Here is a 25,973-nt window from a genome sequence, read left to right on the forward strand (position 1 = left end):
GTTGTTGGTCACTACTTTTGAAGCTACTTTTCTATCAAAATGTCAATTATTGATAAATTTTTGAAAATTACTCATTTTTTATCTCAGTCGTTCCTCATAACTGGATGTTGACTTCTTCCTTCTTTTGAACTTTGTTATCTAAAGGGCAAATTAGTTTTTCTATGACACTTGCTACACTTACCTGTTGTATGTCTTGACTTGTAGTGAAGCAGAAGCAATTGGCTGAAAGAAAGTCAGAAGATGAGAGTGAAGTGGATACATCTGGTCTTTGTCCCAAGGTTTGAAAATGTTTCCTATTTTTTAATTGTTTTTGGGATGTAAATGTCACTGGCAGGGCCAGCATTTGTTTCCTATCCCTAAACATCATTGAGAAGGTGGCAAGTGAGCTGCCTTCTTGAACCACTACAGTACATGTGCTGTAGGTACAACTGTAGTGCTGTTAGGTTTGGAATTCCAGGTTCTTGACTTAATGATAAATGAAGGAAAAATGGCGTAACTTCAAGTCAAGATGGTAGGTGTCTTGAATTCGATGATGTTCCGCATGTCTGCTGCTGAAATTTTCTTTCTAAACTAGAGATCTTGTGTTTAGGAAGTGCTGTTGAAAGAGGCTTGTAAGTCGTTGCAGTGTGTAGAATGGTTACAGCACAGAAGGAGGCTAAGTTGATTTGTCTATACTGGCCCTTTGCGAGAGTCTCGCTCTCCTGCCCTTTCCTTCTCAATGTGCATATATTTCCTCTTAAGCTACTGATTCAATTCTCTTTGGAAAGTCACAATTGATTCTGCCTCCAATGCACTCTTAGGCAGTGCATTCCAGATCCAAATAACTCACTGTGTAAAAGATCTTATCTTATGTCACTGCTTCTTTTGCCAATCACATTCAGCATCCATACACCGATGGAAACAATTTCATGCTATCCACACTGTCCTGACCCCTCATGATTTTGAATACTTCTGCCAAATGTTTTTAACCCTCTTTTTCCCAAAGAAGAACCCCAGCTTCTCCAAGTAATCGACATAAGTCCCTCACCTCTGGAACAATTCTCTCAAACCTTTTTTGCACATTCTCTAATGCATTCACATCCTTCTAAAATTGTGATGGTACACATTGTTGCCACTATGTGCCTATGATGGATAATATACATATTTAAGGAGGTGAATGGCATGGTGATCAAATGGGTACTTGATTTATACACACCCCAACCTGAATATTTATGTTACGTGATCTGCGATAAGCATAATTGAATTATAAGAGCTACATTAAGAGCTACAAATAATATTAGTACATTGGCATGACCATTTAGTATGCTGCTATGAGGACTTGGAGCATGTTGGAAAGACAGTCAAAATATCATGGATGCTGCCTGACCTGCAATGATCTCCATCACTTCTTGTTTCCAGTTCAGATTCCAGGATCTGCAGCAATTTACTCCTAAAATATCATCAAAATTTAAAAGATTTTGCTTACATTCTCTCAGTACCGCACTGAGAGAATTTTGAAAACTGTAGTCACCACTGTGACTCCAGTTACTGAATCAAATTCCGAAATCTGTAGGTTGAGCTTGTGCAACCGTTGGCACTCCTACAGAATAGTTTTTCTAGAAAATATGGTACATCTATGACTTCGACTGGGTGACCACTTCGCAGAACATTTACGTTCTACTCGCAAAAAAGACCCTGAATTACCTGTTGCCTGTGCAACACCTGCTCATTTACCTCCTCCTGCCCACTATCCAAGGGCCCAAACATACCTTCCAGGTGAAGCAACACTTCACCTGCACATCCCAGAATCTAGACTACTACATTCGCTGCTCACAATGTGGTCTCCTTTACATTGGGGAAACAAAGCGTAGGCTGGGTGACCCCTTCGCAGAACATCTATGTTCTGTTCACAAAAAAGACCCTGAACTACCTGTTGCAAGCTACTTTAATGCATCACCCTGTTCCCTGGCCAACAACTCTGTCTCTGGCTTGCTGCATGTTCTGGCAAAGCTCAATGCAAGCTGGAAGAACAACACCTCATTTTCCACTTGGGGACCCTGCAGCCCTCTGGACTCAATATCGAGTTCAATAATTTTAGGGCCTGAACTTGTGTTCAGTTCTGGTCACCTCATTATAGGAAAGATGTGGAAGCTTCAGAGAGGGTGCAGAAGAGATTTACCAGGATGCAGCCTGGACTGGAGGGCAGGTCTTATGATGAAAGGTTGAGGGAGCTAGGGCTTTTTTCATTGGAACGAAGGATGAGAGGTGACTTGATAGAGGTTTACCAGATGATGAGAGGCATAGATAGAGTGGATAGTCAGAGACTTTTTCCCAGGGTGGAAATGACTATTACGAGGGGGCATAATTTTAAAGTAATTGGAGGAAGGTATAGGGGAGATGTCAGAGGTAAGTTCTTTACACAGAGAGTGTTGGGTATGTGAAATGCGCTGCTGGTAGTGGTAGTGGAGTCAGATACTTTAGAGACTTTTGAGCGACTGTTGGATAGGCACATGGAGGATAGTAAAATGTAGGGTATGCAGGGTAGATTGATCTTAGTAGAATAATAGGTCGGCACAACATCATGGGCCAAAGGGCCTGTACTGTGCTGTACTGTTCTATGTTCTATGTTCTATGAACTCTCCCATGTCCCAGCCTCCTACTTCACACACCAGGCCTTGTTATCACATAGCCTGCCATTACACACCACTTGTTTGTTAGTCACTAAGAGTCCCCATTACCAACTATCCACCATCCCAGCCAGATCGTTATCAACTCCTTTGTCTGTCCAAGTATTCTTCTCTCTCTTTAGGGTCTATCCTATCGTTTACTCCCTACCCCACCCCCTCCCTATTTTCTCCATATAAACTGACGTTTCCCAGCCACCCTCAGTTCTGAGGAAGGGTCACTAGACCCAAAATGTTAACTCTGATTTTTTCTTCACAAATGCTGAGCTTTTCCAGCAACTCCTGTTTTTGTTCGGACATGCTGTCTGTTCCACTCAGCCACACTGCCCTTCCATACAGTCTACTTATTGTAAGTAAATAGCTTTTCTGTTACCACCAGCTCATTCTGCTGAACCAAGAGAAAGACCAGATGAGGGTGAAAACAGAAGAAAGAAGCACCCTTTCCGCAACCCCACTCTCTCACTGAACTCCTCACTCACCAATCTCTTATCTACTTATTCTGATAAAATCAGAGTGAAGATTGTAAGCACAGGAATTACAAGAGCATTTTTTAAATTACAGATGCCCCAATTTTCCGTTTGTTCAGCTGTTACTGTACATTGTGCAGAACACCAGCAGTTTAAATGTTTTTTGCACTCATATACAGAAAGGTCCGTTGGGCAAAGGAAGAAAGTGAACTTCAAGTAAGGAGGAATTATGCAAACAGAAAGTGATGAATCAAAGCACAAAGAGAATTATTTTCAGGAGACGTTTGAAAGAAGGAAGGGAATTAGGCAGGAAGTTCAGGATGATAAACAAAATTGAGTGGGCAGCGATGATTGAACTTGTTTTGGAGCAGCTATGGCTATTCACAAGTTTCTTCGAGATCAGTGGTGGGTAACAGCCAAGGAAGGTTTTTAAAGTGAGAACAAGGATCTTAAAGCAGTTATTTGGGTTGGAGCAGTTTGCAGAAGAGGATTTATGACTGTTACAAGAACCTTATGTCCTGGTTTTTCTACTTTCATTTTGTAGGTAAGCAGTTCAGGAGCTGGCAAAGAACTATGTATTTCTGACACCGAACCTTCAGAAACATGGACAGAAAATGGAACCTTTAACTTGTCAGGAGGTCATACCCCACAGACAGATGCCTCAGATGGTACAGTGAATTTTTTCTAATATTGAAAATATAAAATAAAGACCATGTTTTTATGTAATATGAAATAAAGCAAATTAAAACATAATATAATACAAGAGTTTTCAACCTTTATGATGTTTTGTAGAGAAGTGGAGATGCCACAAATTTGAGGAAGTACTTAGCCTTTGAAGACATTTTCCATGATTTTGCTGGAATTTTTAAATGGAAGGAGCAAAAATGTGCTATTTAATGGTTGGTAGTGTCCTGGGAATGCCACGTTCACAGTTGTGAATGTGTGTTAAATAGCCAGTTATTTAGTTAATTGTCTAGACAAATCAAACTTGTTCAGAATTATTGTGACTAGCTACATGATGGAATTGTATATTGGCAGGTTGGATAGTTTACCTCCATGTCAAATCCTAAGGAATTGCATTTTAAATTGAGCTATTTTTAGCAAGGCATACATCTGTCCAGCCTTCATTGTGGGGAAAAGTCAATCTCAGAAAAATTGCACTAATATGTTCTCTTTTCATAACTAGTAAGTTCTCTCCTCTTTCACGACATACATCATATATATTTTCTTTTATCTTCTGAAATTTTTTTTTGTTAAATGCTTATTCATTGCTTCCATACTGATGGTTTTCTGAACCTCAAGGAAGATTTTTTTCATCTTTGAACAAATTTCAAAAACAAAGTTATAATCTTAATCTCCAAATACTTTTAAAATACTTTTAAGAATTTCTTTCATTGGGATATGATCATCACTGGCAAGGGCAACATTTTTGCCCAATTCCTAATTTCATTCCAAATAGCTGAATTGTATTAGTGTTCTGTTTTAATTCTCCCATGTTTAATCTTTAATTTAGATCTAGATCGTCCGAGTGATCCTGAGGAAGCATTTACTAGAGATCTTCCGGAATTTCCTTCAGTTGATAATAAGGGAACAATAGATGATGATGACTCAAGTATTGGCATCCCTACCCCCCCAGCTCCCAGTCTAGAACCCAATGAAGTAGATTCATTTCAGGAAGGCATACAAACAGGAATTGCTGTTGCTGGACTTCCCTTGAACATGTCCAATGAGCAGAGCTTCAACCTGATCAGCACTATGGCAAGTGATGTCATTGCTACAGCAGTGTCATCTGCTGTAAAAGGCCAGTTGCAGGCCTTCGAAATCAACCTGACCATGCCACCACAGCTGAACTCAAGTGAAGACACTGACGCAGAAGAGGCTGATGACTTTGAATTGCTTGACGAGTCTGAGTTGAAACAAATTGAGAGCGAATTAGGACTGGATCAGGGCCAAACAACAAATCAACAAGCCAAAGATGGCAAGTCAGGCTTTCTGTCAAACCTACTGGGTGGTCATTAAGCCTGCTTTCAGGGCTGGAGAATAAACATACAGACCATATGTGAATAACAAAACAAACACAAGCTACAAGCTTATTTACTATCGTTGTTCCCAAAACAAGAGCCAAACCTCATAAATATGATGTGGTGAATATTGAACTAGGTGCAGCAAAGAAAGAATGAGAAAAGTGGAATAGAGCTGCACAGTTATCATCATTTAATAATCTAGTTATTGAAGGAACTGGTTGATTTGTGCTATTTGGTAAAATGGGCCACCTATTCAATGTGTGTTGTCTGACTATAATCTTTATGCCTTGAAATAACAGCATGGAAACTAATCCTGTCTTGTTAATCTGAGTTGTTAGCAAATAGCTTTAAACATATTTCAATTGACATGTATTTGCAAATCTGAAAGTCAGATGTCAAACATTTTTAGTTAACAATTTTATCCTGTGTGCAGAAACTGACAATCAATAATTAGCTTCTGACTGTGCTTTGCAGCAAATTGACAGCTAAAAAAGCAGAGTACTTTTCAAAAAATACTTATGGTATTTTAGATATCCTGGAAAGTCTAGTCCTCTTTGAAGCCCCTTTATTCACATGTTTGAGTAGAATGTACAAAGAAAGCTGGGTAGACATATTTCACAGGTGAGGACATTGATCCTTGCTTGTATTTTAAAAATATGTAAAACCAATCTTTACTGCACTTTCTGCCTTATTGAATTACAGATTGAACTGTGAGAAGAAATACATTAAAACTTAGTTCACATCACAGTACCAATTAAATTTAATGATTTTTTGTTTTGATTTATACTTTAAAAATTCTCCTGTTTACACACATCACATGGATTTATGGGTCTTACTCTGAAAATAATCAGGCAAATTTATTTTGTACTTGGAAAAAAATATACATTTTTTTGCCAATTGTGGATCAGTGAATCCCAGTGCAGCCACTGTAGTCCTTGTTAGATTAATTTTATGCTGGGAAGATTGTTAAAATTATGCAATACATATTCTAAAACCTTCAGCTAATTCATACTAATTTAAAACGTTATTGTGTCTTTGCCTATCAATGACCCTTATGCCCAAGGACACACGTGAGAAACTAAGATTTTCGTCTATATTTATTTCTTCCACTCTGGTTCATCCCACGTTAAGCAACTTCTTACTTTTTTTAAAAACAATTTCATGCTTAAAGTTTAAGTATTCTCTAAGAATTGTAGCTGGCAACACACATTTTCCCATTATACTTCATGCTGAAACAAAACGAGAAGTGGTTCTATCAGGTTAGTGGCCAATTCATTACTTGTTCCTGACAATTCTCTGTTAATGGAGAGAACTGTAATTTGAATTTCTGTAATCCTTCTAAAGATAATTGAGTAGCTATTATTTTGTTGACTAATATTGGATGATTTTATCTGTCAACAAGACTCTTGTTCTCAAGCCATCAAAACTTGCCTTTTTCTGGATACACGAAAATAGAAACTAAAACACTTCATTTTGCAGCCTGCTTTTATGGATATATTGATTTTTGTTGAATGGAGTTATGTTCGGTGATATTTTTAATATTTTGGATAAAACAACTTAAACAAATTCAATTTTGTATTCATCAGTTCACTGATTCTACATTAAGGAAGAGATCACGTTGGTTCTGGTTAATCTATCTTATTACCATGTGGATACCTAAAGCCTGTATTTTTTTTAAATTCATTTTTGTGGAATGTGGGCATCACTGGCTGGCCAACATTTCTTGCTCCATCCCTAGTTGCCCTTGAGAAGGTGGTCGTGAGCTGCCTTCTTGAACCACTGCATTCCTCCATCTGTGGGTTGACCCACAATGCTATTAGGAGGGAATTCCAGGATTTTGACTCAGCGACAGTGAAGGAACGGTGATATATTTCCAAGTCAGAATGGTGAGTGACTTGGAGAGGAACTTGGAGGGGGTGGTGTTCCCATACATCTGCTGCCCTTGTCCTTCTAGATGGAAGTGGTCGTGGATTTGGAAGGTACTGTCTGAGGATCTTTGGTGAATTTCTGCAGTGCATCTTGTAGATAGTACACACTGTTACTACTGAGCGTCAGTGGTGGAGTGAGTGAATTCCTGTGGATGTTGTGCCAATCAAATGGGCTGCTTTGTCCAGGATGGTGTCAAGCTTCTTGTGTGTTGTTGGAGCTGCATTTATCCAGGCAAGTGGGGAGTATTCCATCACATTCCTGACTTGTGCCTTGTAGAAGGTGGACAGGCTTTGGGGAGTCAGGAGATGAGTTACTCGCTGCAGTATTCCCAGCTTCTGGCCTGCTGTTGTAGCCACTCTCTTAATGTGGTGAGTCCAGTTGAGTTTATGGTCAGTGGTAACCACCAGGATGTTGATTGTGGGGGATTCAGTGATGGTAACACCATTGAATATCAAGGGGCAGTGGTTAGATTTTCTGTTATTGGTGATGGTCATAGCCTGGCATTTGTGTGGCGCGAATGTCACTTGCCACTTGTCAGCCCAAGCCTGGATATTGTCCATATCTTGTTGCATGTGAACATGGACTGCTTCAGTATCTGAGGAGTCACGAATGCTGCTAAACATTGTGCAATCATCGGCGAACATCCCCATCTCTGACCTTATGATGGAAGGGAGGTCATTGATGAAGCAGCTGAAGATGTTTGGGCCTAGGACACTACCCTGAGGAACTCCTGCAGAGATGTCCTGGAGCTGAGATGTTTTGCCATCCACAAACACGACCATCTTCCTCTGTGTCAGATATAACTCCAACCACTGGAGTGTTTTCCCCTTGATATCCATTGATTCCAGTTTTGCAAGGGCTCCTTGATGCCACATTCGGTCGAATGCAGCCTTGATATCAAGAGCTGTCACTCTCACCTCATCTCTGGAATTTAGCTCTTTTGTCCTTGTTTGAACCAAGGCTGTAATGAGGTCAGGAGCCGAGTGGCCCTGGTGGAACCCAAACTGGGCGTCACTGAGCAGGTTATTTCTGAGCAGGTGCTGCTTAATAGCACTGTTGATGACACCTTCCATCACTTTACTGATGATCAAGAGGAGACTGATGGGGCAGTAATTGGCCGAGTTGGATTTGTCTTGCTTTTTATGTACAGGACATACTTGGGCAATTTTCCACATTGTCAGGTAGATACCAGTGTTGTAACTGTACTGGAACAGCTTGGCTAAGGGAGCGGCAAATTCTGGAGCACAAGTCTTCAGTCTTATTGCCAGAATGTTGTCAGGACCAGTAGTCTTTGCAGTATCCAGTGTCTCGAACTGTTTCTTGATATCACATGGAGTGAATCGAATTGGCTGAAGACTGGTATCTGTAATGCTGGGGACCATTGGAGGTGGCCGAGATGTATCGTCCACTTGGCACTTCTGGCTGAAGATTGCTGCGAATGCTTCAGCCTTTTCTTTTGCACTGATGTGCTGGGCTCTTCCATCATTGAGGATGGGGATATTTGTGGAGCGTCCTCCTGCAGTGAGTTGTTTAATTGTCCACCACCATTTATGACTGGATGTGGCAGGACTGCAGAGCTTAGATCTGATCCGTTGGTTGTGGGATCGCTTAGCTGTGTCTATCACTTGCTGCTTTCGCTGTTTGGCGTGCAAGTAGTCCTGTTTGGTGGCTTTGCGAGGTTGATATCTCATCTTCAGGTATGTCTGGTGCTGCTCCTGGCATGCCCTCCTGCATTCTTCATTGAACCAGGGGTGATCCCCTGGCTTGATGGTAATGGTTGAGCAGAGGACATGCCGGGCCATGAGGTTACAGATTGTGATGGAGTACAATTCTGCTGCTGTTGATAGCCCACAGCGCCTCATGGATGCCTAGTCTTGAATTGCTAGATCTGTGCGAAGTTTGTCCCATTTAGCATGGTGATAGTGCCACACAACGCGATGGAGGTTACTCTCAATGTGAAGGCGGGACTTCGTCTCCACAAGGACTGGGTGATGATCACTCTTACCGATACTGTCATGGACAGATACAACTGCAGCTGGCAGATTAGTAAGGATGAGGTCAAGTATGTTTTTCCCTCTTGTTGGTTCCCTCACCACCTGCCGCAGACCAGTTGAGCAGCTATGTCCTTTAGAACCCGACCAGCTCAGTCAGTCGTACTGCTATCGAGCCACTCTTGGTGGTGAACATTGAAATCCCCCACCCACAGTACACTTTGTGCCCTCGCCATCCTCAGTGCTTCCTCTAAGTGATGTTCAACATTGAGGAATACTGATTCATCAGCTGAGGGAGGACGGTATAGAACATAGAACAGTACAGCACAGTACAGGCCCTTCGGCCCACGATGTTGTGCCAAACTTTTACCCTAATCCTAAGGTCTATCTAACCTCCACCCCTACCTTATACTATCATCCATATGCCTATCTAATAGCTGCTTAAATGCCCCTAATGAGGCCGACTCCACTACCCTCTCCGGCAATGCATTCCACGCTCCTACCACTCTCTGAGTAAAGAACCTACCTCTAACGTCTCCCCTGTATCTACCTCCACTCACTTTAAACATATGCCCCCTCGTAATAGCTACCTCCACCCTAGGAAAAGTCTCTGGCTGTCCATTGTATCTATACCTCTGATCATTTTGTACACCTCTATCAAGTCACCTCTCAGCCTTTGTCGTTCCAAAGAGAAAAGCCCTAGCTCTCTCAACCTTTCCTCGTAAGACCTTCCCTCCATTCCAGGCAACATCCTGGTAAATCTCTTCTGCACCTTTTCCAATGCCTCCACATCTTTCCTGTAATGAGGCGACCAGAACTGGACATAGTACTCCAGATGTGGCCGAACCAGGCTTTTGCATAGCTGGAGCATAACTTCATGGCTCTTGAACTCGATCCCTCTATTAATGAAAGCTAACACACCATATGCCTTCTTAACAACTTTATCCACCTGGGTGGCAGCTTTCAGGGAACTGTGAACCTGAACCCCAAGATCCCTCTGCTCCTCCACACTGCCAAGAATCTTTCCGTTAATCCTGTATTCTGCTTTCAAGTTTGTCCTTCCAAAATGAATCACCTCACACTTTTCAAGGTTAAACTCCATCTGCCACTTCTCAGCCCAGCTCAGCATCCTATCAATGCCCCTTTGTAACCTAGAACAGTCCTCCACACTGTTCACAACGCAACCCACCTTCATATCATCTGCGAACTTGCTAATCCACCCTTCCACTCCTTCATCCAAATCATTTACAAAAATCACAAATAGAAAAGGACCCAGGACAGATCCTTGTGGTACACCACTCGTAACTGAGCACCATGTTGAATATTTTCCGTCCACTACCACCCTTTGTCTTCTAAGAGTCAGCCAATTCTGAATCCAATCTGCCACATTTCCCCCTATCCCATGCCTCCTTACTTTCTGCACGAGCCTACCATGGGGAACCTTATCAAACGCCTTACTTAAATCCATGTATACCACATCCACTGCTCTACCTTCATCCATGTGTTTGGTCACCTCTTCAAAGAATTCAATAAGGTTTGTGAGGCATGATCTGCCCCTCACAAATCCATGCTGACTATCACGAAACAAACTGTGCCTTTCCAAGCGATCATAAATCCTGTCTCTCAGACCTCTTTCCAGTAATTTGCCCACCACTGATGTAAGACTAAATGACCTGTAATTTCCGGGGTTATCCCTATTGCCTTTTTTGAACAAAGGAATGACGTTTGCCTCTCTCCAATCTTCTGGCACTATACCCGTGGACAGTGAGGATGAAAAGATCATCGCCAAAGGCCCTGCGATCTCTTCCCTCGCTTCCCATAGAATCCTTAGATAAATCCCGTCAGGCCCGGGGGACTTATTTATCTTCGACTTCCTCAAAATTCCTAGCACATCTTCCTTACTAACATCGACCTCCTCTAGCCTTACCAGCCTGTTTCACACTGTCCTCCTCTACAACTAGGTCCCGCTCAGTTGTGAATTACGAAGAAAAGTATTCATTAAGGACCTCTCCAATCTCTTTAGGCTCCGTGCACAAATTCCCTTTACACTATAGTTCCCTTTACAATCCTTGATCGGCCCTACCCTTTTCTGGTCATTCTCTTCTTCCTCACGTATGTGTAAAAAGCCTTGGAGTTTTCCTTGATCCTGTCTACCAAGGTTTTCTCATGCCCCCTTATAGCTCTCGTAACCTCTTTCTTCAGGTCCTTCCTGGACAACTTGTATCCCTCTAGAGCCTTTTCCGTTCCTTGTTTCCTAAACCTTACATAAGCATCCTTCTTCCTCTTAACCAGTCGTTCGACTTCTCTTGAGAACCAAGGCTCCGCGTCTTCCCTGCCTGCTAGGGACAAACATATCGAGCACACGCAGTATGCATTCCTTAAACAATCTCCACATTTCAATAGTGCTCTTCCCTGACAGCATCTGTTCCCAATTTATGTTACCCAGTTCTTGCCTAACAGAATAGTAATTACCCTTCCCCCAATTATAAATCTTAACCTGCTGTATGTACCTATCCTTTTCCATGACTATTGTAAAAGTAACAGAGTTATGATCGCTACCGCCAAAATGCTCTCCTACTAACAGGTCTAACACTTGGCCCGGCTCATTGCCAAGCACCAAATCCAAAGTGGCCTCTCCTCTGTGGTATGTGGTAATCAGCAGAGGTTTCCTTGCCCATGTTTAACTTGAAGCCATGAGACTTCATCGGGTCCAGAGTCAATGCTGAAGAGTCCTAGGGCAACACCCTCCCGACTGTATACCACTGTGCCGCCCCCTCTGCTGGGTCTGTCCTGCCGGTGAGACAGGACATATCCAGGGATGGTGTTGGTGGTGTCCAGGACATTGTTTGTAAGGTCTGATTCTGTGAATATGACTATGTCAGGCCGTTGCTTGACTGGTCTGTGAGACAGCTCTCCCAATTGTGGCACTAACCCCCAGATGTTAGTCAGGAGGACTTTGCATGGTCGACAGGGCTGTTTCTGCCATTGTCTTTTCCAGTACCTAGGTCAATGCCAGGTGATCCGTCCAGTTTCATTTCTTTGAGTCTTGGTAGCGATTGGTTCAACTAAGTGGCTTGTTAGGCCATTTCAGAGGGCAGGTGAGAGTCAACCACATTGCTGTGGGTCTGGAGTCACATGTAGGCCAGACCAGGTCAGGGTGGCAGATTTTCCTCCCCTGAAGGACATTAGTGAACCAGATGGGTTTTTCCGACAATCGACAATGATTTCATGGTGATCAGTAGACCCTTAATTCCAGACTTTTTTTTTGAATTCCAATTTCACCATTCGAACCCATGTCCCCAGAACATCAGCTGGGTTTCTGGATTAATAGTCTACCCTGTGGTGAAGAACCTTCCTTTAGAAGGTAAAACATTTTGATTAGATTTGGTTTGGACTGTTTGATGTGATAACTGTGATTTACATTTGAAAGCCGGGAACTTAGTGACAATTCTTAGCTGACAGTTGGTCTGCAATGCAGGGGTCATAATTGTTTTTTAAAATTGGAGTATTAAAAAAATGATTCAAAATTTGAACTAAACTGGACAAAATCAAGATCACTGCCATTTCAAATCAAGTTTTACATGTATCATATAATTATTGGTGGTTCAATTTTTCACCTTACTCATGCCAGAAAATATGGAAACAATAGATATTTCCATCATGAAACAGGTAACACCACCTTTTAAAGAAGTGAGCAGATAAGAAGACGTTGACACGTTAAATCTCATATGCCACTTGAGGGAGATGAGCACATGTAGAACAACATTTCACTGCAATACTAAAGGGCATCTCTGTGATCAGAGATGCCTGTTACTATCTTTTGAATCAGATGTTAAAAGGACACCAAATCTGCCTTTCCAAGTGGGCAATATGTAAGGAAGAATAGGAGTGATATTCTGATAGCCACGAATTCAAAAACACCACTGAAATTGAATATTTGGACCTATATCTCATTGCCATCTGTGGAACCTGCTGTGTTCATATTGGTGGGTAAACTTTCCAAAAAGTAATATTTGGAATAAAAGCAACAAATAAAAACATTTTGGATTTTGCTATGGATGCACGGTACTTTAATTAAAATGTATTTTTGCAATATCACCCTGATTTCTAAGTTTAAATATTTTCAGAGTTGAGACCTAGCTCAAATGATTATTGGTACCTTTTACTTTACAAAATTATATTTTGATCCTTTCACTAGTTTTGCTAATGGTACTTGGTAGCTGTGACTGTGCAGTATTCAAGTAATGCATTTAATGTTAACAAAGATTTCTGCATTCAGAACTTTGCATATATGTATATGTAAATATACATAGCTTGAGTTAATGTTTAAACTTCTGTTACAATGTGGTTAAATATAACTCACCACCTCAAATACTGTTGAGAGAACAAAATGAAAGCAGTTCAGAAGTTATCAAATATGCTAATAATCAGCCAAGAAGCCTTGAAAGTTGGGATATGATCTGCATCAATGAAATGGTAAATTATCTACAGATTTAGTCACAAGTCTTAACAATTTTAACTTTCAATGCACAGTTAAGTATAATATTAGTTCATTGATAAACACTTATCCTCTCTCCCTTCGTGAATCCTTTCATACTGTACTGATCAACACCGGCTGGTTTAGTATATTTAACACTTTCCAAACTCTAATTTAGCGCCATGTTTTATGTGTTGTCATTTAGAAAATGTTCTGGGTTATTTGAATAAGTCCAATCCTTTGGATGGTTTTGAGAGATCTGTTTCTGGTTACAAATTCAAATTGGCTGGATCTCTTTTGTTGCAACTAAACTGGCAGTCCAGTGTTTTAAAAACTAATTTTCTTTATTCTGAGCATGTTTACTTGATCATAAGCTTAAAAATTGAGTAATCCACTGATTCAATTAAAAGCGTACAAATCATTAAGCATGTCATCTTATGTAAAATTTGTGAAAACATACGTTTATAGGACCATGTGAAAACATAGGATTATAAGAACATAGGACCTACTAAATCTGGGTGCCAGGACTAATGAGAGTTGGATTTTGATTATTATTTTGAAAAAAAGCATAATTTGGCACTTTATTATGTATGAAAATGCACTGTCTGTCAATCAAGCCACATGTAAAATGATAGCTTCATCCAGGAAAAAGGAATGACAACCAGAAACAGAACTAATCACGGAATGTCTTGTGATATTTCACAAGATATGGAAATTTCCCGTCTATAGCACTTTATAGGATCAAGAATTTCAGTGGCAAATACATGGCCATTATGGTAATTGGATTTGATAATTAAAGCTATTCTAATCATGTTAATTTGTTTCTTTTGTGATTGACAATGCTCAACCAAAAAAAAAGCACTTTATGTACAATTTAACCAATGTAGTGCTATAATTACAGTTGTACAATGAGAATTACACAATTATTTTTGAACTGTTTGCACTCTTTATTGATCTACAGATTCTTAGCTAAGTGGTAGAAATGGTAGAATGGTAAAATGGTAGAAATATATTATGTGTATGCAATTATAAATAACTTGTTTTTATTCTCATATGCTGTCATTCTTATACTTTTCAGTCCATCTTAATATATCCATTTTATGTAATGAATATAACAGTGTACTTCTTTGTAAACAAAATCAGCCAATATTTACTAAACCATAAATTTGGAGCAGTGGGGTGGAGTTATGGATGGAAAAAATGTGCTCTGGGTATTAATAGGCATAGTTTATACAGACATCGAGAGGAAGGGGCAAAGTTTTAGACTGGAGACCCATCTACAAATTCTTAGTTAAGGAAAATAAAATGGTTAGTACTGTATTGTCTTGTTTATACTTACCAGCACGCCCTCTTGCTTACCACCTGATTGACCATTTGGGTTTTGGGAGTTCCTGTACAGGCTGCGGGAAGAGGTAGATCTGATCTGTGACCCTGCAGGTCAGGGTGGGATTCTCAAACAATCCAATCCCATGTAGAGTCCAATCCTTGAACCCAGGAAAATTGGTTTCCAACTGCAAAGGATTGGATCTGATGGGGAATTCAAAGTAAGACTAAAACCAGAAGAATCACCCGGCAGCAACTGAGATATTCGGCATGGAAAGGCCCATCCAGCCTTGACTATGTTTTCACTAAGAGTGGATCAATATCCTATAATTCCCTGCATAAAAGCATAGTAATGTAAGTATAACAGATGGACTGCAGCAGTTCAAGGAAGTGGTTCACCACCACCAACTCAAGACCAATTGCGGATGGGTAATAACTGCCAACCATGCTTGCAATGCTCCTATTCTATGAAAAAATTCAAAAGGCAGATGTGTCAAAATTGGGATTAACTGTGCTCAGAACAGTCAAGCAACACCCTCACTTTTTTATAAGCATACCTTGCAACTAACATTGCAGACTCCTCCATTACCATTTATGTATGTCCTATTCCACTGGCAAGACAGACATACCAAAAGTGGTTGCACAATAGTTCTACCCTGCCTAAAAGACAGCTGGACAGTAGCAGCGTTGATTTTATCGGCCCATAAAGTATAATCTCCAATTAATGTCTAATATGTGAATCCAAATAAGCCAATGAATTTATAATTAACATGCTCAGTTATTTCTTAATATCACATGGGTATCAATCAGAATCATCCAAGGCGATCTGATAAAAGTTTACAATATTATGAGGGGCATTCACCAAGACATGGTTGTTTCCCTTTGGTGCAGGGATCAATGACTGGGAACACCACCACGACCTGCAAAATCGAATCTAAGCCACATACTATTCATACTTGGAACTGCATCCCTGGGCCTTCACTGTTGCTAGGTCAAAATCCTGGAATTTTCTCATGAACGTCCTCAGAGTATCTGAACCAAATGAACTACAGCAGTTCATAAAAGCAGCTCAGCACCTCCTTCTCAAGGATAATTAGGGATGGGCAACAAACACTGACCAACCCAGCGATGCTCACATCCCATGGAAGAATGAAACAAAACATATCCACTTGGAGACTATAAGGACTGCAGATGCTGGAAGCTAGAGTCAATAAATGTGGAGGTGGAAAAACATAGCAGGTCAGACAGCATCCGAGGAGCAGGGAAGTAACCGTTCCTGGAGGTACAGTAGATAACTGTTGTCACTGTTGGGTCAATATTGTGATGGTCTGAATGTTATTTGGAGTCCATGCTGGACAAGCCGGCTGTGTAGACAGGCACTGAGGAAGGAGATGTGGCTGTAGCAGCAGGATTGCTTCAGAATGTGGTTGAAGAGCTTCAAGGCAGAGGAGATAACCAGGGGGTTGCAGTGGGAGAGAGACTTACTGAGTTCTGTTCGGAGGAGGGAGGGAAAACTTCTTCAAGGTGGGCATCCATACAAGAGAGTTTGCAGTATGGTTTTCAGTGACTTGGAGACAGAAAGGACAGCATCTGAGGAGCAGGGAAGTAACTGTTTCTAGAGGCCCTGGAGGTTCTGTAGATAACAGCTGTCACAGTTGGGTCCAAATTGCAATAGTCTGAACGTCTTTTGGAGTCCATGGGGGATAAACTGGCTGTGTAAGAAGGAGACGTGGCTGTAGTTGGAGGTAATGTAGATAAACCGTGATAATTGTTATCTACAATACCCCTAGGGCCTCCAGAAACATTTACTTCCCTGCTGAGAGTGGAAGGATAAACAACCAGTTATCAGAATACACATTAGTACTAATGACTTCAGTAATAAAAGAGGGTGAGAAATGCATGATACAGGGTGTTAAAATGCAAATTGTAAAGTAGGCTTCAAAGGTGGCCACAATAGAAATAGCAGGATTTATCAGGTGAGTACATGGCTGGAGAGATGTTGCAAAGGGAAAGATTTCAGATTCCTGCTACACTGGGACCGATTGTGGAGAAGGTGGGACCAGTACAAGCTGGACTGGCTGCACCTGGACAGCACCAGAACTGACATCCTAAAAGGAGCATTCACCAGCGTGGTTAGAGAGAGTTTAAACTAAAATGGCAGGGAGCTGGGAGCCAATTGTGAATGCAATTAGCCAAACTTCCGTTGGATCCCATGGGCTCTTACCTTTGCTGTTAGTCTCCCTCACAGTACCTTATCAAAAGTCTTGCTGAGGTCCAAGAAGACTATATCAAAAGCATTGCCTTCATCTGCACACCTGATCAGCTTTTCAAAAAATGTAATCAAGTTTGTCAGATATGACCACCCCTTAACAAAACCATGCTGACTGTTTTCGGTTAATTCCTGCCTTTCCAAATGCGGATTGATTCTGTCCCTCAGAATTTCTTCCAATAGTTTCCCCACCATTGAGGTTAGAATGACTGGCCTGGAGTTTCCTGATATATCCCTTACTAAGTTTTTGAATAAAGATACCACACTTCTTTACACAGAGACTGGTGGGTATGTGGAATGCGCTCCCAGTGGTGGTAGTGGAGTCAGATACTTTAGGGACATTTTAAGCGACTCTTGGATAGGCACATGGATGATAGTAAAATGTATGATAAAAAGGGTAATTTGATCTTAGAGTAGGATAATAGGTTGGCACAACATCGTGGGCCGAAGGGCCTGTACTGTGCTGGACTGTTCTATGTTCTACTTGCTGTCCTCCAGTCCTCTGGCATCTTTCTAAGTACAAATCGTACTGTAACAATACACTTGTTCTGAATGTTAATGAGAGGTGCTGCTACTGAGAATTTTTTCCAGGTTTTAGCTAAAATGTAAGGCATATATTTGTTAGTATAAATTGTATGCGCAATTCTTCTCTTTTTATCAGTGAGGTGAATACATTTATTATGTATGACAGTTATAGCTTATTCACTTGATAACTCTCTGTCGTCATCATTAATTCTACAAAGGAAAATTGTGGTTTTGGAAATTATGACTATTAAGGGCTGGCGCTCTGCTCACAAGCAGATAGTTTGCTTGTACATCCACCTCTGGAGAATAAATGGCCCAAATGGATTCTAATTCTGTGATGGTGGGTATGGTGGATGGTGGGTCTGCTGCCCGAGACATAAATAAGAAGTGGTCACCCTCCAAGAGAAAAAAAATTCTCATCTTTCCTGAATGAGCAACCCCTTATTTTTAAGTTATACCCCTAATTCTAGGTTCTCCAAGAAGAGGAAACATCTTTTCTACCTACACCTGGTTAAGGCCCCTTGGGATCTTATCTGCTTCAATAGTTATCTTTGATTCTTTTGAACTTTGCAGGATACAGGCCTAGCCTGCCTAGCATTTTTTCCTAAGGCAATCTGCCCATTTCAAGTATTGGTCTTGTGAACCTACTCTGCTTCCAACACATTAACGTAAGCATGGTGACCAAACTGTACACAGCACTCCATATTTAGTCTTACCAACATCCTGCATAACTGAAGCATAACCTCCCTACTCTTGCATTCAATTCCCCTCATAATAAAACATAACACTCCATTTGCCTTCCTGATTACTTGCTGTACCTTTCTACTAACCTTCTTTGATTTGGCAACTAGGCACCCAAATTTCTCTGTATCTCAGAGCTCTATAACCTCGCCAGTTAAATAATTTGTTTTTTCTAATTCAGATGTCCCATTGAGCTGAGGAGTGGCAGATGGAGTTTACTTTAGATAAAAGTGAGATGTTGCATTTTGCTAAGGCAAACCAGGGCAGGACTTATATGGTTAATGGTAGGGCCCTCGTGAGTGTTGTTGAACTAAGCGACCTAGGGGTGCAGGTGCACAGTTCCTTGGAACTGGAGTCACAGGCAGACAGAGTGGTGAAAAAAGTGTTTGGCCTGCTTACCTTCACTGGTCAGAACACTGAGTTCAGGAGTACAGGACATTGGTGAGGCCACTTTACAATTATCGTGTACGATTCTGGTCATCCTTTGAGAGGAACAATGTTGTTAAATTCGAGAGGTTGCAGAAAATATTTACAAGGATGTTGCCAGAACTGGATGGTTTGAGTATTGAGAGGCTGAATAGGTTGGAGCTATTTTCCCTGGAACATTGGAGGTGGAGGTATACACATTTATAGAGGTGTATAAAATCATGAGGGGCATACATCGATTGAATAACCAAGATGTTATTTTCTTGGAGAGGGTGAGTCCAAAACTAGAAGGTATTGGTTTAGGGTGAGAAGGAAAAGTTTAAAAAGGACATGAAGGGTAACCTTTTCAAGCAGAGGGTGGTGCACGTATTGGACGAGCTGCCAGAGGAAATAGTGGAGGTAGGTACAATTAAAAAATTTAAAAGGCACCTGGATGGGTATATGATTAGAGGGATATGGGCCAAATGCTGGCAAATAGGACTAGGTCAGACTGAGACAACTGGTTGGCGCAGATCAGTTGGACTGAAGGGTCTGTTTCCATGCTGTATGAATCTATGACTTGATGATTTGTAGAAGTGAAGCATCACTTCCTTGTTTTTATAGTCTGTGTCTCTATTTATAACCTGAAGGATTGTATAAATCTTGTGAAGAACTGTTTCAATTTGCCTGGCCACCTTCAGAGCAAATGAACCCCGAAGACCCTCTGCTCCTGTACTGCTGTTTGGTAGCTAAGTTTTTCTTTTATTTACTCATTCTTTCACATGATATGGGCATTGCTGGCTAGGCTAGCATTTATTGCCCATCCCTAATTAAGCAGAGGGCAGTTAAGAGTCAATTTGCTAATGACATAATGGTAGGTAGGAAAGTGATTTATGAAGAAGACAACTGGCAAATGGAGTATAATATGGCAAAGTGTGAAATGGTCCATTTTGGCAGAAAGAGTAATTGGGAAACATATTGTCCTAATGGTGAGCTTGAAGAGCTCAGTGATGCAGAGAAATCTGGGTATCCTAGTTGCCAGATCGCAGAAGGTTAGTATGTAGGTATAGCAAGTAATCAGGAAGGCTAATAGAGTATCATATTTTATTGAGAGATAGTGTAGGGTGGTTAAGCTTCAGTTATACAGGATGTTGGTAGGACCACATATGGAGTGCTGTGTACAGGACCAGTCACCATACTTATGTTAATGTGTTGGAAGCAAAGTAGGTTTACTAGACTAAGATTTGGAATGAGCGGATTGCTCTTTAAGGAAATACTAGGCAGGCTAGGCCTGTATCCTATAGGGTTTAAGAGTCAGAGATGACTTAATTGAGATCCTGAAGGGGCTGGACCAGGTGTAGGTGGAAAAGATGTTTCCTCTAATTGGATAATCTAGAATTAGGGATCATAATTTAAAAATAAGGGGTTGCTCATTTAAGACATAGATGAGGAAATTATTTGCTTGATTACATTTTTCGAAGAGCAGACCAGGTGTGCAGACAAAGGCAATGCTTTTGATACAGTTTTCTTGGACCTCAGCAAGACTTTTGATAAGGTCCTGTACAGGAGACTAACAGCAAAGGTAAGAGCCCATGGGATCTGAGGAAATTTGACAAATTGCATTCACGATTGATGCCCAGCCCCCTGCCATTTTAGTTTAAACCCTATGTCATCACACAGACAAATACTTCCCCCTAGGATGTCAATTCCAGTGCTGGCCAGGTGCAGCCCGTCCAGCTTGTACTGGTCCCACCTTTTTTTATTCATTTACAGGATGAGGGTATTGCTGGCTGGGCAGCATTTATTGCCAATCGGGCAGTTAAGAGTCAACCACACTGCTGTGGGTCTGGAGTCGCATGTCGGTCAGACCAGGTAAGGATGGCAGTTTCCTTCCCTAAAGGCCATTAGTGAACCAGATGGGTCTTTCCTGACAATCAACAATGGATTCACAGTCATCATTAGATTCTTAATTCCAGATATTTTTATTCAATTCAAATTCCACCATCTGCCATGGTGGGATTCCATCCCAGGTCCCCAGACATTATCTGGGTCTCTGAATTAACAGTCCAGCGATAATACCACTAAGCCATCGCCTCCCCATAAACCTTCTTCAAAACCAGTCCCAGTGTCGTAGGAATCTGAAATCCTTCCCTGTGCAACATCTCTCCAGTCATGTACTCATCTGATAAATCCTGCTATTTCTACTCTGACTACCTTTGAGGCCTACTTTATAATTTACATTTTAACTCCCCATATCCTGCTTTTACGATGTCACCCCCTTTTATGACCTATGTCATCAGTACTGATGTGTATCCTGATAGCTGGCTCTTTACCCTCCCACTCCAGAATGTCCTGTAACCATTCTGAGATATCCTTGACCCTAGCACCCAGGAGGCAACATATCACTCGGAGTCTCGTTTGTACCCACAGAAACGTCTATCCACTTTCCTCAACTGACTACTTCACCAGTTAGAATGGCATTCCCACATTTATATCTCCTCTCGCCTGCAGCAGAGCCAGCTAAAGTGCAACATATTTGGCTGTTGATGTTTTCCTCTGACAGGACATTCCCCCTGCAATTGTATCCGAAGCAGGATAGATGTTTTGCAAGGGTATGTCTACAGGGTACTCTTGCATTACTTGGCTGGTCCTCCTCCTCTACCTGGTGGTCATCCTTTGGAATCTTATTATCTTTATGTGCTATCCATAGATGCTTGACAGAGTCCCCGGCTACTACTCCTGTTCGAAAATACAAGCTTCCAGGAGACACATCCTGCACGTGTTCTGATCCTGGGCACTGCCCAACCTTCCACACACAGCAGGAAGAGCACACCACATTCTTAAGCTCTTCTGTCTTGTCTTCCCCCTTTCAATCAAATCCTTAGATTGCCCTTAAAATCTAATATTAGTCACTTGAGGGTCCTTCTTCTCTGCACTATTGCCCTATAAAACTACAACAGTTTAAGGTGTGAGCTAGCTATGATAAATTGGGAAATGTTATTAGAAGGGCATGGTTGTTACAAAAGACTGGTCGACCCCACCCCCCGATAACTAAAACCGAAACATCCAGAGAAGCTCGCCTTGCCATGTAATCTATTAAAGGAGTGGTTAAATGAAAGAAATCCCTGATACTTTATAATCAACAAGTAACAATTTATTTATCGAACTCTAACAGTCAACAAATTAATAGAACTACTAACAAACCAAACAATTCCCCCTTAAGTTTCAGCAGGAGAGCATTTTGGACTTGGTGATCATAACTCCATCAGATTTTGAGTATTCATGGATAAGGACAAGAGTGGGCCTCGGGTAATGGTGCTTAATTGCACAAGGGCCAATTACATCCACATTAGACAGGAACTGGGGAATGTGGATTGGGAGCAGTTATTTGAACAGCAAATCTACGTCTGGCACGTGGGAGGCTTTTAAAGACCAGTTGATTAAAATGTAGGACATGCATGTCCCAGCAAAACTGAAGAATAGGAATGGCAGGGTTCAGGAACCATGAATGACAAGGGAAATTGTAAGCTTAGTCAAAAGGAAAAAGGAAGCACATGATAGGTCTAGGCAGCTACAAACTGAGGAAGCCATTAAGGAGTATAGAGAAAGTAGGAAAGAACTTAAATGTGAAATTAGGAAGGGTAAAAGGGGTCATTGAAATGTCTTTAGCCAACAAGGTCAAGGAGAATCCTAAGGCTTTTTATGTATATATTGGAAGGAAGAGGGCAGCAAGTGAAAGAGTAGGCCCACCCAAGGACAAAGGAGAGAAGTTATAAGTGGAGCCACAGGAAGTAGGGGAGATTCTTAATGACTACTTTGTATCGGTGTTCACCAAGGGGAAGGACATGATTGATGTTGAGGTCAGGGATACGTGTGTGATTACTCTAGAGAATGTTGATTATATTGGAGGAGGAAGTTTTGGGTATCCTAAATTGCACTAAGATAGACAAGCCCCTGGGACCAGATGGAATCTCTCCCACATTACTGTGAGAGGCAAGGGAAGAAATAGCTAGGGCATTAGCAGATATCTTCGCATCCTCTTTGACCACAGGCAAAGTTCCATAGGGCTGGAGATTAGCCAATGTTGTTCCCTTATTTAAGAAAAGAAGCAGGGACAATCCAGGAAATTATAGGTCGGTGAACCTGACATCTGTGCTGGAGAAGCTCTTAGAGAAGATACTGAGGGACGAGATATATGCACATTTGGAAGAAAATGGACTTGTTAGTGACAGGCGGTATGGTTTTGTACGGGGAAGGTCATGTTTCACCAATCTGATTTAATTTTTTGAAGAGGTCACAAAGATAATTGATGAGGGAAGAGCTGTGGATATAATTTATATATAAGAACATAAGAACGAGGAGCAGGAGTAGGCCGTCTGGCCCTTCGAGCCTGTTCCGCCATTCAATAAGATCATGGCTGATCCTTTCATGGACTCGGATCCACTTACTGCGTTCTCACCATATCCCTTAATTCCTTTATTGTTCAAAAAAAAATTACCTTTTTTTTAAAAAACATTTACTGAAGTAGCATCAACTACTTCACTGGGCAAGGAATTCCACAGATTAACAACCCTCTGGGTGAAGAAATTCCTTCTCAGTTCAGACCTAAATCTGCTCCCTCTAATCTTGAGGCTATGCCCTCTTGTCCTAGCTTCACCTGCCAGTGGAAACATCCTCTCTACTTCTATCTTATCTATTCCCTTCATAATTTTATATGTTTCTATAAGATCCCCCCTCAATCTTCTGAATTCCAATGAATATAATCCCAATCTACTCAGTCTCTCCTCATAATCCAACCCCCTCAACTCCGGAATCGACCTAGTGAACCTCCTTTGCACCCCCTCCAGTGCCAGTACATCCTTTCTCAAGTAAGGAGACCAAAACTGCACACAGTACTCCAGATGTGGCCTCACCAGCACCTTGTACAGCTGCAACATAACCTCTCTGCTTTTTATTTCAATCCCTTTAGCAATGAAGGACAAAATTCCATTTGCCTTCCTAATTACTTGTTGTACCTGCAGACCTATCTTCTGTGATTCATGCACAAGGACACCCAGGTCGCTCTGCATAGCAGCATGCTGCAACATTTTACCATTCAAGTAATAATCCTTTTTCCTATTACTCCTACCAAAATGTATGACTTCACATTTATTTACATTGTATTCCATCTGCCAGACCTTTGCCCACTCACTCAATGTATCTATGTTCCTCTGCAAAGTTTCACAGTCCTCTGCACACTTTGCTTTGCCACTCATCTTCGTGTCATCTGCAAACTTTGACACCCTACACGTGGTCCCCAACTCCAAATCATTCATATAAATTGTAAATAATTGCGGTCCCAACACCGATCCCTGAGGCACACCACTAGTCACTGACTGCCAGCTAGTCAGCTGTTAGTCAACCAATCCTCTATCCATGCTAATACTTTACCCTTAATGCCATGCATCCTTATCTTATGCACTTTAGTAAGGCATGGACTTTAGTAAGGCATTTGATAAAGCAGATTGGCACAAAAATTAAAATCACATGGGATTCAGGGTGGGCTGGCTAGATGGATACAAAACTGGCTTGGTCGTAGAAAACAGAGCTTCACCAACACCTTCCACCCCAACCTTAAGTTCACCTGGACCATCTCTTATACCTCTGTCTAATACCTTCCTGGACCTCTCGGTCTCCATCTCCAGCAACCACCTGGAAACCGATATCCATTTCAAGCCCACCGACTCCCACAGCTACCTAGAATACACCTCCTCCCACCCACCTTCCTGCAAAAATGCCATCCCCTTTTCCCAATTCCTTCACCTCCACCGTATCTGCTCCCAGGATGAGGCATTCCACTCCCGTACATCTCAGATGTCCTCGTTTTTCAAGGACCACAACGTCCCCCCTCTCAGTGGTCGAGATCACCCTCGTCCGTGTCTCCCGCATTTCCCGCAACTCATCCCTCACACCCTCTCCCCGCAATAACAACCAAAACAGAATCCCCCTCGTCCTCACATACCACCCCACCAACCTCCGGATCCAACGCATCATCCTCTGACATTTCCGCCATCTGCAATCAGACCCCACCACCAAAGACATTTTTCCCTCCCCACCCTTATCTGCTTTCCGGAGGGACCACTCTCTCCGTGACTCCCTTGTCCGCTCCACACTCCCCTCCAGCCCCACCTCACCCGGCACTTTTCCCTGCGACCGCAGGAAGTGCTACACCTGCCCCTACACCTCCCCCCTCACCCCCAACCCAGGCCCCAAGAAGACTTTCCACATCAAGCAGATGTTCACCTGCACATCTGCCAATGTGGTATACTGCATCCGCTGTTCCCGTTGTGGCCTCCTCTACATCAGGGAAACCAAGCGGAGGCTTGGGGACCGCTTTGCAGAACACCTACGCTCAGTTCGCACTAAACAACTGCACCTCCCAGTCGCGGACCATTTCAACTCCCCCTCCCATTCCGCAGATGACATGTCCATCCTGGGCCTCCTGCAGTGCCACAACGATGCTACCCGAAGGTTGCAGGAACAGCAACTCATATTCCGCTTGGGAATCCTGCAGCCCAATGGTATCAATGTGGACTTCACAAGTTTCAAAATCTCCCCTCCCCCGACTGCATCCCAAAACCAGCCCAGCTCGTCCCCGCCTCCCTAACCTGTCCTCCCTCCCACCTATCCCCTCCTCCCACCTCAAGCCCCACCCCCATCTCCTACCTACTAGCCTCATCCCGCCCCCTTGACCTGTCCATCCTCCCTGGACTGACCTATCTCCTCCCTACCTCCCCACCTACACTCACCTTTACTGGCTCCATCCCTGCCTCTTTGACCAGTCTCTCTCCTCTCCACCTATCTTCTCCTCTATCCATTTTCTATCCACCTCCCACTCTCTCCCTATTTATTTCAGATCCCCCTTCCCCTCCCCCATTTCTGAAGAAGGGTCTAGGCCCAAAACGTCAGCCCAACCTGCTCCTCTGATGCTGCTTGGCCTGCTGTGTTCATCCAGCTCTACACCTTGTTATCTCAGATTCTCCAGCATCTGCAGTTCCTACTATCTCTGTCGTAGTGGAAGGGTGTTTTTCAGAATAGTGGTGTTCCAAAGGAATCAGTCTTGGGTCCTCTGTTGTTTGTAGTATATATAAATAATCTGGAAGAAAATGTGGGTGGTCTG

The 25,973-nt window shown here is 42.2% G+C and overlaps 1 protein-coding gene across 3 annotated transcripts in view; it reads left to right on the forward strand.

Annotated features, from left to right (window-relative positions):
• Positions 1 to 14,603, forward strand: part of retreg1 (reticulophagy regulator 1) — a 167,893-nt gene extending 153,290 nt beyond the window's left edge. For all 3 annotated transcript variants that reach the window (XM_048611916.1, XM_048611923.1, XM_048611932.1), the window contains 3 exons: positions 205 to 278; positions 3,675 to 3,798; positions 4,644 to 14,603. In XM_048611916.1, coding sequence (XP_048467873.1) covers positions 205 to 278; positions 3,675 to 3,798; positions 4,644 to 5,149 — 704 coding nt within the window. In that variant the 3' untranslated portion in view covers positions 5,150 to 14,603. The remainder of the gene's footprint in view (positions 1 to 204; positions 279 to 3,674; positions 3,799 to 4,643) is intronic.
• Positions 14,604 to 25,973: the final 11,370 nt, after the last annotated feature.

The sequence above is a fragment of the Rhincodon typus genome, chromosome 2, assembly GCF_021869965.1.
Source record: "Rhincodon typus isolate 14 chromosome 2, sRhiTyp1.1, whole genome shotgun sequence".
Classification (NCBI taxonomy): Eukaryota; Metazoa; Chordata; class Chondrichthyes; order Orectolobiformes; family Rhincodontidae; genus Rhincodon; species Rhincodon typus.